The sequence below is a fragment of the Gossypium hirsutum genome, chromosome A13 (assembly GCF_007990345.1).
Source record: "Gossypium hirsutum isolate 1008001.06 chromosome A13, Gossypium_hirsutum_v2.1, whole genome shotgun sequence".
Classification (NCBI taxonomy): domain Eukaryota; kingdom Viridiplantae; phylum Streptophyta; class Magnoliopsida; order Malvales; family Malvaceae; genus Gossypium; species Gossypium hirsutum.
In genome coordinates, this window is record NC_053436.1 from 1,053,533 (window position 1) to 1,069,375 (window position 15,843).

General features: G+C 30.0%; 2 protein-coding genes across 3 annotated transcripts; both read right to left on the bottom strand.

Moving 5' to 3' along the window:
* Positions 1 to 3,643: 3,643 nt before the first annotated feature.
* On the bottom strand, positions 3,644 to 5,164 carry LOC107933283 (protein GL2-INTERACTING REPRESSOR 1). The gene is made up of 2 exons (XM_016865455.2): positions 4,960 to 5,164; positions 3,644 to 4,727 (listed from the first exon to the last, which is right to left on the bottom strand). The coding sequence occupies exons 1-2, from the start codon at positions 5,095 to 5,097 to the stop codon at positions 4,338 to 4,340; spliced, it is 528 nt and encodes a 175-aa protein (XP_016720944.1). The 5' UTR covers positions 5,098 to 5,164; the 3' UTR covers positions 3,644 to 4,337.
* Positions 5,165 to 12,270: 7,106 nt separating this feature from the next.
* On the bottom strand, positions 12,271 to 13,253 carry LOC107933289 (protein GL2-INTERACTING REPRESSOR 1). Of its 2 annotated transcripts, none has more exons than XR_001693594.2 (2): positions 13,053 to 13,253; positions 12,271 to 12,944 (listed from the first exon to the last, which is right to left on the bottom strand). XR_001693594.2 is itself a non-coding variant. In XM_016865460.2 (2 exons), the coding sequence occupies exons 1-2, from the start codon at positions 13,215 to 13,217 to the stop codon at positions 12,421 to 12,423; spliced, it is 555 nt and encodes a 184-aa protein (XP_016720949.1). In that variant the 5' UTR covers positions 13,218 to 13,253; the 3' UTR covers positions 12,271 to 12,420. The 2 variants fall into 2 exon arrangements, 1 of the variants encoding a protein (XP_016720949.1); XM_016865460.2 differs by having other exon boundaries at positions 12,271 to 12,810.
* Between the last annotated feature and the right edge of the window lie 2,590 nt (positions 13,254 to 15,843).

Genomic DNA, 15,843 nt, shown 5'->3' on the forward strand with positions numbered 1-15,843 from the left:
CGAATAGATTTACCCTTTTCAGCATGTTGGGATGGTTCAGAGCCAAATCTCGTAGGGAGGACCATGGAATGCAAATGGTTTCATTCTTCTTCTTTATCTGTTTTTCGGCCCATGCATCAGTCATGTTTGTCAGTCTCACTAACTTTTTCTTGAAGGTCATCGGCTTAGGCTCCTTCACATATATTTTGCCGAATTGTACATTGTCGATGCAGAGTAAAGCCGCATACTTTTCTATGGTTGGAGTCATGTCTTCTTGATTGAAGGTGAAACACTGATAAGCTGGGTCCCAGAATCGAACCATGGCTTGAATCAACTGTTCGTCTACACGGATGGTGATCAGGTGAGCTATATCCCCATACCTCTCAGTGAAAATGTCTCTAGTGTCTGAATCCCACTGATTCCAAATTCGAACCAAATCCTCAAGGTTATTTTGGCGAACATTTACAGTTATATGTTCGGGCAAATTGGCAATACACCCTTCCACTAGACTATCCCCCTTTTCTTTCTGAATTTTTAGAGACCAGTCCCGAACCACGACACTCTTCTCGGTTATTTGTGTAATTGACTCCTCCATCAGAAACCCGTTTTTTTGGCAACCAACTTTTAATCAACACCTTCCTAATATGATGCCTATGATGCATGATGAAAATAAAAGTAAAAACAAACAAACTTGGTTAGTAAACACAACAAATATAATTTGAAAAACAAATTGAACTACCCAATCCAATTATTTTGCATAAACAGTGTAAATGAAAGGCAAAAGGCATTTTCCCCGTGTACTTATTTTGGTGACTATAAGCGGACAGAGGTTCGGCATGGCTCTAGTTAGGTGGCTCGTATGGTTCACTATATGCAGTCTTGGTTCTAGACAGGTACTCGAATTGTTCGTACTATCATCTGCTAAGATCAGCACGAAGCCTCGGTCATAGCCTATCACAGGCTTACGAGATCAATTCGAGGGATTACATTTACTTATGCCTAAGCGGAGGGACAAGTTAACTCACGGAAGCATAAGTCATATGTAACCCGAAAGTATTCACTAGCCTGTACGGAGGGACGAGTTAACTCACGAAGGCGTAGCGTTTACTTTCACTTAAACGGACGGAGCCCGGGTAGAGAGCTCATGTTATGCGAAAATGCAAGTACACGGTGTGTGGGGAACAACTCATAAACCTTTACGTTTCACTTAAAGAGACCAAACCAAAATTAAAACCATAAAAATTGAAATACTAAAAAACAACCAAATAAGCAAGTTAGAAGAAATATTTACAGCACGATACAAATGCATGAATTTTGAAAACGAGATTTTCGAATCATGACCAAATATTTACTTTGAACAAGGAAATTTGAAAATTTTGACAAAATGTGTTTAATTCCAGACACGACTCTCAACAAGGCTGTCCCCAGTGGAGTCGCCAGCTGTAGCGATGTAAAAATTTGGTGGATTCGGGGTCGCTAATTGTGGCAATATAGTGAAAAAGTTTGAAAACTGAAGTTTGATTTTAAAATAAAGAGGGAGTCGCCACCGATCCTTTTCCTAGGTGTGATCGGACACCTACAAAATTCTCCTTTTTTAGAAAACTTTCTTTTTAAGCTTTTCTAAAAAGAGGTAATTTTAGGTCTGCGTGAAAATCCAGAGAAAATTAGGGTTCGGGAGTCGGTTACGCGCGAGGAAGGTATTAGCACCCTCGCGACGCCCAAAATTGGTATCTCGTTAAACACATGTTGTCTTAATTTTCAAAAATACGAACTCAATGTAAAGTTTAGTTATGATCCGAAAAAAACGAGAAATTTTAGTTTATTCCGGTTTTTGAGAAGGATATGCCGTTTTAACACGAGTCAATTTACGTTCACCCAACATAGCGATGAACTCGATGACTTAATGTTAAATCGGTACATTTCCTTGTTTATTGAAATTGATTTAAATCATGAATAAGAATATTTTTGAAATAATGCAAAGTAAAATAATATGAAATAAAAATCAATAAATGAAAGAGCTAGGAATATATTGAAACAGATAATCGAGGTGACAATAATATTAGAAAAGATGAAGGTATAATGTAATAATGGAATTGAACACGAAATGAAAATAATGAATGTATACACGTAATAATAATATTAAGAATGCGTGCGTACGATGATATATGTATATATAGCAATATTAAAAATCCATACAACACGCATAGAACATATACAATATATGCATACCTTAGAAATGATAAGAATAATAATAAAACTATTTTGTACACTACATAAATACATACACATATATATATAAACAATAGTATATACAATATAATATTAGAAATATGTGTATAATAGTGTAAAAGAAAAATATAACTAATAATATTAAAATATATACAATGATAATATATATAAAAGATATATGTATATATAATTATATAATATAATATTAAAATATAATAATACAACATAAAAAACATGACACAAATAAAGTATAGTATTAAGAACACATATATATAATACATGAAGAATATACATAATACTAAAATATTTAGGTAATATATGCGTATATTAAAAACTAGTAATAATATTACCGAGGTATATACAAATATATCAAGTATATATACGTATTATAAATATATAAATATATAACAAAGCATAAACTAATAAAAATAATAATAATAATAATGATAACATTGGAATATAAAAGAAACAAACATAACATTAATAAAATATTAAAATAAAGTGAAATAAAAATATTAAATATGAAAATATATATATGTATACACGTACATAATAAAAATATATACTAATACATAATAATAATAGTAATACTAATAATACTAATAATATAAAAATAACAAGGATATTTAATAAAGATATAAAAATCAACGAAAAAAAGGACTAAAATTGAATTAAAAACAAAGTTGTGGGGCCAATTTGAAATGAAAACAAAGAAAAGGGACTTAATTGTACGCGCGTGAAACGTTGGGAGGATCGAAACAGCAATATTTCCACTCCCTCTAAACGCAGCGCATTAACAGGACTAATTTGATAACCTCAAAAAATCGTGGGGCCGAACTGAAAACCATAAAAAACTTAATTGTGAAGCATCAGAAAAGCGGAAGGACTGCGCGCATAAATATCCCATTCAAACGAAAACACGCGGATCCTCTAGCGGGTCGGGTCGGATGGGTCGGGCATGGCCAAAACGACGTCGTTTCGGGGCTTAAGTGTAGCCCCCAAAACGACGTCATTTTGGAGGGCTATATAAGGCCTAAAATAACCAAAAAAATCATTTGCGGAGAGGGAAAGAAAAAAAAGAAGAGAGAGGGAAGAGAGAAGAGAGGGGAATCCGGCCAGGGGCCGGTCACCGGACGGCCACCGGAAGCTCGCCGGCGCCGGCGCCGGCCACCGCACGCGGTGGCCGAAAAAGGTAAATTTTTTTTTATTTTTTTGTTATTTATTCTATTATTTTATTATATTTTTTGATATATATATGTGTATGAAATCGACCAAAAAATGAAATTAAAATAAAAGAAAAAAAACAGTCACCTTAGGTCGGTTATGATTTTAGCTTTTGATTTGTTGATCTTGGTGTTTTTTTTTTGTTTGTCTGAATGCTACTTCTATCTTTAAACACTGATTGAAATCACTCTATTGACTCTGAAAATGGAGTGTTTTATTTCTTGTTTTTGTGTTTTTTCTTACTGCCGAATAAAAAAAAGAAGCCCCCCCATATTACATTCGGATCTGGCCTTTATAGCCATTTCTATACAACATTTTTTAAGTTACTTGCCATTGCTCCTTGTCGCCTGCTCTGTCTTGGTGCTTGCTTCACTTTGCAGGTGTCAGATGACCCTCAGAGGCACGGTGGCGTACGTGGTGGCCGACATGGTGGCATGGAGAGCTGGGGCGCCAGGGTATGGGGCTGATGGCTGGTGTCAGAACAAGTGGAACTAGGGTTTCCCGATTCTGGTCTTGGGCTAGGGATTTGTTATTGGTTTGGGCTTGTTTTGTTTACTGGGCTTATTGGGTTAGGGGTTTTTGGATTAGGGTAGGTTAGTTTAGGGTATTGGGCTAATAGTATTTGGTTTTGTAAAAGTGTGAATGGGTTTGGGTTTTAAGGGGTTTAGTGTTTTGTAAATGGAGTTTTAATTTGTAAATGAGATTGGGCCGAAATTGGCCTAGTACAAACATTAAAAGAAACCAAACATTACATATATAGTTTGGACAACAACATTAAACTTATACTTAAAACCTAAAACAGCAACAACTTACTTATGCAGAACAACATTAAACTTAAAATTAAAGCCTAAGAGAGCAACATCTTGCCTATATAGTTTGGAGGACAACATTAAAATTGAAATAAACTAAACATGCTTTGGTTTCTTGGGGGGATTATAATGAAGTACATCAATAAGATGATCAGGGGTTTGGCAATTGACACACTTAGGGTTGGTCTCACTTGTCAGCACAAATACTAAACAACGAGTACAACCCATCGCAACAAGTGGTGGTTCCTCCGGTGTTGCGTTGCTGAACTCAACTTCTTCACCAGAAGAGTCTTGTTGATTCAGAAGCATGCGTGACGTTTCCGATAGCGATGTCGATGAGACCTCCGAAGATCGGTTACTAGATAAACGATCTTTTGGGGCCTGACCTGGCGGAGTTAACTCAACATTCAAATCTATGCTTCTTCCGTTTTCTTCTTCGCCAGTTTCAGTCAAACTTCTCTTCCGAGCAACTCCTTGACGAGGTTCCTTAAAAAAAGGGACAAAAAAAAACACAAAAACATAAAAAGTTGATAAATTGAAATGAATTTCTTTGGTAAGAGTATCTTCAGATTTCACTGGATTTCAATCATTTACTCAGACTTCTCGGAGAATCTTAACAAAAAAAGAAAGAGGGTTAAAAATTGATAAATTTGATATAAATAATCTTCTATATAAAGAATATATATATATAAGAAATTTAAATCAGATAATAATTTACCTCATTATGCTTTGCACTTTTGTTAATGTTAGAACAATTCTTCACAGTAACATTAGCACTAGAGATGAGAGAAGTATTGCTAGATCTAACATCATCCATAGGACTCTCTTGCTTAATTTCAGAGATTTCAGAGGCCATTGATTGAAATTAGAGAAGAATAATGGACTCTTTCAACTTTGGTTACTCGCAATTTATAGAGAATTGAGCAGTGAGAGGACATGGTTTTATAGAGAACAATGAGTAGGTAATAATAATAATAATAATAATAATAATAATAATAATAATAATAGGAGTAATTATTTTATACAGCGATGGAAATTTGTAACGCATAAGTAAGATTGAGATTTTGACATCTTCTGTTTTTTTTAATACAATTTAAGTACACAAGGCAAAATCTCAACCCTACTTGTGAAGTTAAAATTTTTCATCGTCAGTATACCAAATAATAATAGTAATCAAGTTTATAGTTAAAAATTAAAAATTTCCCATAATTTTTTTAAAAATTTTCAATTAAAAGTAATTAAGAAAAGGAGTTTCATTAAAAACAACTATGGAGTTTCATTAACAAATGTGAGAAATTTTGTTAAAAATGAGTTTGTACTTCATACTCTTATCAATATATATACACCAAACTTTTAATCACATGATGACATCTTTAAAAAAAATCCTTAACACCTCATTCAAAAAACCTTCAAAATAAATACAATTAATTAAACTTTGAATAGGTGACATTATGTAGTTAACATTTTCGCGTATATATTTAGGATTAGTATTTGGTATACTAGTACTATATTTTTTTATCATAAGCAGATTTTAAAAATTATCATGTCTCTTTTTTAAAAATATTTCTTTTTAATATTTTACCATACTGCTATAGGACACTTGTCAACCCTCTAATCTTAAACTCTATTAATAATGTACCAAATATTTTCCCATATATTTATACACTAACAATATATTAAATCTATACTACTATAATGCTTCTGATTGTATTGGTTTGATAAAATAATTGGACAGAAAAATAATTAAAATTTATTTTATAAAAAAAGTAATAAATATTATTATTGATATATTTAAATTTTCATATTTTTACATAAAATCTTTAAATAATTAAAAAAACCACTACTTAAAATATCCAAACGTTCAAAAATTGAACTTGCAATTATAAAATTATATTTGTTTGTTTAAAGATTTTACTTTCAACTACATCATAAATGTGACATAATATAGGGGTGAAAGTACATGTGAAGTCTCTTTAGTACAGAGATTAGGTTAAATTAGTATCTCTATTATTAAATGGATCAATTGAATCGTTATATTTTTAAAAAGAATCAAATAATATCAAATTATAACAGAGTTAACATTTATGTGTAAAAACTAATATGAAAAATATTCTTTTCATTTGTAGTTTAACTCCAAAAAAGCATTTCATTTGCGGAAACATAAAAGAGCTTTTAAAATAAAACTTTATTAAACAATAAATGTTAACTCTATTAAAATTTGGTCTTATTTCATCCTTTTAACAATTACATGTCTAAATTAATTTATTTAATAATAGATGGACTAATTTGATAAGTCTTTATAGTAAAAGTATGTTCACCCATATGTGATTTTTTCTATCTTTTAAAATTAAATTACGATATTAATTCGATTTACGAGACCAATTTATATAAACTATTAGTATAGTTGACAAAGGTTAAGATCTCGAATATTAAAGGTTTGACTTCAAGTTTTACTATCTACAATTATAATGTGTGGGTCTCCCTCCCACTCTATTTGTATGCCCCAAGACCCACCACCATTAGCAATTGCAATATGTGAGTCTCCATCCCCCACCTTGGGCCCCACCATCTTATACGGTGTGGATCTCCCTAGCCTCTACCTTGTGCATATGCCTTATATAAATTTTGTCTAATTATTCATCAGTTATATATTATATTGATTGAATTTTACATTATAGTTGTTCAAACATATATTTATATGTCTCGTTATTTTTATATTAATAATTTAAAAAAATATTTAAAAAAATTATACATGAGAAAAAAAGGAATAGAAACTGAAACAATATAAAGGTGACAAGTGTGAAATGAAATCAGAGGTTTTTATTAGCATTAATGTATTGAAGGAAAAATCCAAAAAGGGAAATATTAGTAACCGTTGTAATTACACAAACAGACATAAAAACAGCAAATTCCCATTTGTAGAGGATTAACGTCTTCTTTCCCCACCGTCACCATGCCTTACTCTTCAATGGACTGCATTTATTCTTGTTCAAAAGAAAGCGTTTCAATCTCATTACTATGGTTTCATTGTTAGAATCAATCATTATAAATATCGAATTGTATAACTAATTTTGGAGGAATTAAAATTGAAAAAATCAAAAAATATTTAGGAGTTAAAAATAAATAAAAATTTTAAAAGAACTAAAATGTAAATTTATCATTATACTAATTTATGATTTTTAAAAATTAAAGGAACTAAGGAAAATAAAGTTGTCATTTTCTTTGGGGAGTGCCACAACCCCTGCTATCCCTCTATTATTCAGGTGAAGCTCAAATTTTAGATCTTAAAATTTTCGAAAATCTTAAAATTATATATTTTTAAATAATTTTTAAAATTTTAAAATATTAATTAATTATTTACGTGTAAAATTAACAAAAATGTAAATTTGATTAGGATGCACATAAAACTTAAACTGAAATTTGATGAAATTTGATGTAAACTTAGACTGCATCCTAATTAGCAGTTACTATAATAAATACATCTACACACAACCATTAATTCAGTGTAACCTTTTTACTTTATTTAGGCGTTATCATTTTTCTTAATTTTCATCCCAAATAATTTATCAATTTATTTATAAATAGGAGAATAATACACTTCAACGCATTTAAACCTACATCATCTTACATTGACAATAATACCTATACTAATCAAGTTAAAATTATAATTGCGTTGCAACTTAAACCCAGCCCATACCTAAGATGATGAACCTCTTAATTATCAAATTAATACATGGGGTTTGATACCCATTCAATTTCAGTTACAATATAATAATATTTATATTAAATGAGTTTAAATGTGATTTTAATATTGTGATTCTCTCATTAATTACAATTACAGTTACAACTTTTTATTTGCAATAAATTATTTACTATAATTTCTGTAAACATTTTGTTTTTATTTCAAATTAGGTTAAATCTCTTCAATGAATTTAATGTTTGAAATAATTTTTTTTTGGATTTCAAATCCTGATGTTTCTAAATAATGCTTCTTGTTCATGTTTTTAACTTTTAATTTGAGATTTTTCTTTTAATTTGAGTTAATGTATATTAATATTATAACAATATTCCTTTTAATTACTATTTTTTTATTTTCTAATATTAGCTTATTTTCTTTTATTGAGGTATTAATTCATTTATACGTTATTTTTTTCCACATCATTTTGAAAAAAATTTGGAAAGGGCGTTATAATCAATGGCGAAGTCAAGAGGTTGGCAAGGCCACACTCCCTTTAATTAGAAAATTTTCTATTTAGACCCCTCTATAATTTATAAAAATTTAAATTAGTAATGATAAAATTACACTTTAGCTTCTTAAAATAATAAAAATTTGATTTAATCCTTTAAAATTATAAAGACATAAGCTATTAAAATGGTGAAATTACATTTTTATTATCGTAAAAATGTACAATCTAATATTACCCTAAAAAAAAATTCTAACTTCATCCTTGATTATAATGATCATTTCTTTGTTTTTTTTTTAATTTCTTTTTACGCTTAAATGTTTCTTTTTTTCTGAATATTGAAGTATTTAGAGTTTAAATTATTTTTATTAAAATTTTATGCATATTAGCTTTCTAATAACAAATTTCCATTCAGTTTAAATAGTGTGACCATTAATATAGAATATTTAAATAGTCAACTGAGTTTTAATTTAGTCGGCTTGATATTATTTTCAGTATAGAAAGATTTCGGTTCAAGGGTTATGGGTGGTTGTATCAAAATTATATCAATAAATATATATTCAAATAAAATAAGGATAAATATCAAAATTGTACATGAATTTTGGTCTAATGTGTAATGTTAAACATACACTTTGATTTTGTTCAATTTTATACATGAAATTTTGATTTGATTCAATTTTCATAAATCATCAACACCATTATTGATGTAACACAATCGTACGTTTATATGTTACATACACAAATAATTATATTTATCCAATGTAAAAATAAATTGATGTATTTATTTTTTTAAATTTGTATAATTGAATAAAAAATCAGAATTTCAAGGATACATTTCAACCACAATTAAATATTCATGTGTATAATTACATTAAATCAAAGTTGATGTATCAAATGGCACATTAAATCAAAATTTATGAACAATTTTGAGTTTTATCCCAATAAAATATCACAATAGCTAGAATATAATATTTACTTACATGATTTTATGTAGATAGGATTAGTTTAAACAATCCTTTCAAAAAAAAATAAAATAATTTGAACATTTTTGTACGGAGTTATTATCTATCTATATTTATATTATGTCTTTAATTGTAAATCAACTGGACATCAATTTAGTAGGGATATCACTAAAATATTTACAAATATCAAACGAATAATATTAAATAAATTTCTAATATAAAATATTCATGCACCAACTTATGCACAATATTTTGATAAAAGTTTTTATTATTTATTACCATAATGGTAAAAAGTTAGAAATTTTATATTTTTTTAATATTATTCATGCATTAGTTGGTGCACAATGTTCGAGCTGATGTAACCCCAATTAAACGAAATAGATTGGAATTTTAACTGGTATGAAAAAGGGAGTTGATTGCGCTAGTTTATTACTAGAACGGTGCACGGACCAGAACTGATTACATTGATTTGAACTCAAGTCACATTAATATCAAACTTTTAATTTTATCATTTCAACGTCATTTATTTTTTAAATGAATTTTTATTATATATATTTGTTACATAATTTTTTTACACTCACATAAATTTAGTAATTATAATTATTTTATTGTTACACACTTAATTAGTATCAATTTAATTGTTATCTTATAGAATTTTGTTTTTAATGCAAGTCTTAATTCTACTTATATGCATCTATACTATTTTGGTTGAGTTAATGTCAGGAGTCAACTGAACACAAATTCTATTGAGAAATGACTAAACTACTCATTCTTTTTACAAAATAATAAATATAATTATTATGATTTTTTTACCTTTTCTATATTAAATAAATATATAAAAAAAAATTATACAATGAAGTTTTGATCCAAGGGTTATTTAAACTTAATTTTGGATAGATGCAATCAACTTTATAGGTCGTCAAGATTTGATCTTGAGAATGGTTTGGAGGGTTATTTGCTTGAGATTGCTTGAGAATTGATCTAAGGGTCTTCGAGACTTAATCTTGGGTCAACGGGGTTTGCTTTAAGGGCAGTTAAGACTTGATTTTAAAGAACGAGTTTAACCTCCTTTGTGTTTGTTATACTATCCGTCGATAATGATAGTAGGAATGATCACAAAGCAATAAGAAAGAAAAATAAGAACACATAGATTTTACGTGGAAAACCCTTATCGAGAAAAACCATGGGCAGATGAGGAGAATTTCACTAATGTTGAAAAACAACAATACAAGAAGTTTTCCACTACACATATTTTAAGGGTTAAACAACCTATTATAATCAATTTCTAATAGAAAAAGTATAATCCTATAAGGATTCAACTTGTGCAGTATGGTCTGTACCGCGAGGGCTCTGCCCCCGTACCCTTAGTTGAGTTTAGTGGTGGATGGGGATCTATGGCGGGCTACGGCCTCGGTCCTTCGGCCCCACAGATCCTCTATTTTGCCTTCTATTTTATTTCTTTAACAAGTGAGTTGCACCTCAAACTTTTCAGGCCGAATCAAACGGGATTCAGGTCACATAACTCTAACAATGTTGATACAATCAAATTAGGAGAGCTTTGATCTAAGGATCTTCAAGACTTGATATTAGATTAATGATTCCACATTAAGGACGTTCTAGACTTGATCTTGAAGAATGAGTTTAGTCCCATGTATTTTAATTAAATACGATCAAAAGGCCAATTTTTTAGAATTGAAGCGGTGTTCTTCAAATTTTATTCAAGTTTCTTTATTTCTTATGATTTTGGAGAAAGCTTTTAGGTTGCATTTGTTTTATTGAAAACAACTTTTCGAAAATGATTTATAGAAAATGGATTGACTTTTTAGAAAAATTGATACTTTCTAGTGTTTGGATAATTCTACCTAAACTATTTTATGTTATTTGACAAATTTTCTTAAATCATTTTCTAAAACTTATTTTTTAATAAAAGGCTAAAGGGGTATAAAAGCCCCTAAATTTTGGCCAAAAAAACAATTAAACCCCTTGCAAAATACACACTCAATTAAGCCTTCAAACTCTCAAATTGTATCAATTAAGCCCATTAACCAATGTTTTTCATCTTTGATTGTTACAATGTCGATGTGGCGTTACATGTCAAAAATAGTTGTTGATGTGGTGATGACACATCAGTAAAAATTAAAAAATCAATTTTTTAAAAAAATAAAAAATAAAAGAAATATTTAACTTTTTTTACTAGAATGAAGTGGATAGAGAATGAAACTAGAAAAATATTTAATTTATTTATTTATTTAGAGATAAATAACAATAAAACAAGAACATAAATTGTTAACTTTAAAAAGTGAGCAAATCTTAAAACTTAAATTGCTTTCAATGCCAAAAAGTTTTTGCATCTTGGAATCATTAACAAAGCCAGGTATGCTGGTAGGGGCCCGATTCTCCTAAAATAGAAAGTTTTTTATTAGACTCCTTTATAATTTATAAAATATTAAATTAATAATGGTAAAATTACATTTTATCCCTAAAATAATAAAATTTTGATTTAATCCTTTAAAATTATAAAGATATAGACTATTAAATGGTGAAATTGCATTTGTACTATTATAAAAGTATACAATTTAATTTTGCCACAAAAAAAAAATCTAACTTCGCTTCTGCTTTGAATTGTCTTGGCAATATTTGCAAGTTTCGAAACCATCAAGAATTTTATTTTTCACTTGGAATAAATTAAAATTGCAACCAAGTTGTCAATGTACCTTCGTTTTCTAAAAGGATCAAGTTATGTTATAGTTCAATTCTTTTTTTTTTAATTTTTCAATTTAATCCTACACTTAGGAGTGATACAACAATTTAAGTTTAGATAACAAAATTAAAATTAAAACTTAAGAGATAATTTGGAGAACAACATTAAAATTAAAATTAAAACTAAAACTTACATTAACATTAAAAGAAACCAAACATTACATATATAGTTTGGACAACAACATTAAACTTAAAACCTAAAACAACACTTAAAATTAAAGCCTAATAAAGCAACATCTTGCTTATAGAGGACAACATTAAAATTAAAATAAACTAAACATTCCTTGGTTTCTTAGGGGGATTATCATGAATTACATCCACAAGATAATCAGTGGTTCGGCAATTGGCACACTTAGGGTTGATTTCACATGCCATCACATACATAAAACAACGAGAACAACCCATCACAACAAGTGACGGTTCCTCCGGTGTTGTGTTGTTGAACTCAACTTCTTCACCAGAAGAATCTTGTTGATTCGGAAGCATGCGTGACGTTGCCGTTGGTGATGTCGATGAGGTATCCAAACATTGGTTAGTAGATAAACAATCTTTTGGGGGCGAACCTATCGGAGTTAACTCAAGATTCAAATATATGTTTCTTCCGTTTTCTTCTTCACCAGTTTCAGTCAAACTTCTCTTTCGATAATTTCCCTGACGATATTCCTTAAAAAAGACAAAAAAAAACACAAAAACATAAAAAGTTGATAAATTGAAATGAAATTCTTTGTTAAAAGTATCACCAGATTTTGTCGAATTTTAACCATTGATTCGGCCTTGCATGGATTTACATGGAGAATCTTAACAAAATAAGAAAAAAGGGTTAAAAATTGATAAATTTGACATGAATAATCTACTATATAAAGAATACATATATTATGAGGAATTTAAATTGGCTAATAGTTTACCTTATTATGATTTGCAGTTTGATTAATGTTAGAGCAATTCTTCATAGTGTCATTAGCACTAGAGATGAGAGAAGTATTGCTAGATCTAACATCATCTATAGAACTCTCTTGCATGATTTCAGAGATTTCAGTGATTTCAGTGATACCGGAGATTTCAGAGGCCATTGATTGGAATTAGAGAGGAATAATGGACTCTTTCAACTTTGTTTACTCTCGATTTATAAAGAATTGGCTAGTGAGAGGACATGGTTTTATAGAGAACAATGAGTAGGTAAAGTAGTAATAGTAATAGTAATAGTAGTAGTAATAATAATAATAATAATAATAATAATAATAATAGGGATAATTATTTGGTACCTAAGTGCTGAAAACTTTTAACTTCCCAAGCGAGGTTGAGATTTTGGCAAATATTCTATTTATTTATTTTTAATTTTTTAAATGCAACTTAAGGACACATAATAAAATCTCAACTTCATTTGTAGAGTTAAAATTTTCCACTACTAATGTACCAAATAATAATAAGTTTAGTTCAAAATTGAAAATTTTTCATAAAATGATTTTGAGAATTTCTAGGTAAAAGTGAATAAAAAAGAGTTTCATTAAAACAACTAAGTAATTTATATTAAATTATGACACACCAAATTTGGTAAAGAAAAAAATAATATTTTATTAAACAAATGTGAGAAAATTTGGTAAAAAATGAGTTTGTATTCAATACATTATCAATATATACATTTCAGTGAATATTTAGTGCACTAGTAATGCATATTTTAACTCCACAAGTAATGTTATAAATTTATCATGGGGCCTATTTCTTTTATATATTTCTTTTTAAAATTTCTTACTATACTCTATATACATTTGTCATTAGCTCAATCATATTTTTCGAAGCAATATAATACTTATAACTACTTCTAGCTTTTCCTTAAAGCATAAATAGGAGAATAATGCGTTTCAATGCACTCGAACCCATGCCTTTGTCATTGATAACAATGCCCATGCCACTCGAACTAAGACTCAATCGAACATTAAAATGATATTTTTGAATTTTCATATTTTTACATAAAATCTTCAAATAAAAAAATAAAATTACTACTTAAAATAACCAAAAAATCAAGAACTGAACTCATAATTAATGGAATAGTTGAGACCTTAGACAAAACAACTTTAATCACCACCAACAACGTCCACTTTTCTTTTCTTGCTAAAGGTAACATTCTTGCATCATCCTTATTCACTATTTATGCTGCTATTTATGTCATTGCAACCAAAAATTGACCACCAAACAGTAAAATAGATGCAGTCAACAAGACGACTACAGTGCTACTCAAGAAAGTGTGTTCAAAGGTGGCAACTACACCAGCAACATGCATGCAACCATGCAACCATGCAACCATGCAGGAGCAAGCAAGTGACCGAGCATCACAGCTGCAGCATGCTATTGTCCAAGGAGTAATTCGATAGACATGTCCATGTGATGTTGACTTTTGTTGTTTCAATGTAACCTTTTGTATTTGCTAAGGATTAGTTAGATGCTTAGCTGATTTAGTAGCTTTTATGTTGTGATTATGCTGATTTTATAGCTTAGATACTTGCACAAGCAAGCTTTGTTTTCTTTCTATGTAATTCTTCTACTTATGTACATGTAATTTGAACTTTTCAAGTAATGAGAGTTGCCAACTTGTTCTCTCAATTTGTTCATCCGATTTTGCTTCTGTTTTAAGCTTTCAAACACAAATTTTTTTGTTTTGTTTTCATTGATCATTTGATTGAAACTTAACAAATGGTATTAAAAGTTTGTTGTCTTTGAGGGCCTTGGTTGTGTACTGTTTTGTGGCTGACTCATGTTTGAAAGGAAGAAGCAGGAGCTATTTTGTTGGTTTGTTTTAGTTGTTGCAAATATGAGCTTCTCACCACCACCACCACCTATTTTTGCCGGTGAAAACTAAAATATTTGTGCTGTGAAAATGAGGACATACCTGCAGGCACATGACCTGTGGAATGTTGTCTAAAAAGACACAGAGCCACCTCCCTTGAGAGCAAATCCGACCATTGCTCAGATCAGGCAGTACAATGAAGACTGTGTAAAGAAGTACAAGGTCATGTCATGCCTTCAAAGTGGAGTTTCAGATATGATCTTCACAAGGATAATGGCCTGTGACACTCCAAAGCAAGCTTGGGACAAACTTAAGGAGGAGTTTCAAAGATCAGAGAAGACTAGGCAATAACAACTAATCAACTTGAGAAGGGACGTCGAGAATCTGAGGATGAATGAGTCAGAGACTATCAAGCAGTATGCTGACAGGATCATGGCCATAGTCAATAATACAAGACTGCTTGGGGATGATTTTAGTGATCAGAAGGTAGTTGAGAAAGTCATAACAACCCTGCTAGAGAAGCATGAATCTAAGATCTCTCCTTTGGAGGACTCGAGGGACTTATCAGCTATTCCCTTGACAGATTTGATAAATGCTCTCTATGCACAAGAGCAAAGAAGAGCAAATAGAATGGAGGAGTATTCTAAGGGAGCTTTTCAGGCCAGAGGCAGAGAAAGCTCAAGCTCGAGCTCAAGTTTCAAAGGCAAGAAGCCTTGGACAGAAAAGAAAGAAAAAGGCAAGAAAGAACCTACCAAAAAGAAGTTTCCACCTTTTGCTCATTGCAAGAAGACCACTCACCTTGAAAAATATTACTGGTACAGGCCAAACATTTAGTGTAGAGGCTGCAAATAGTTAGGCCACATCGAAAAAGTGTGCAGAAACAAGCCAAAAGCACAGCCACACCACCAAAGTCA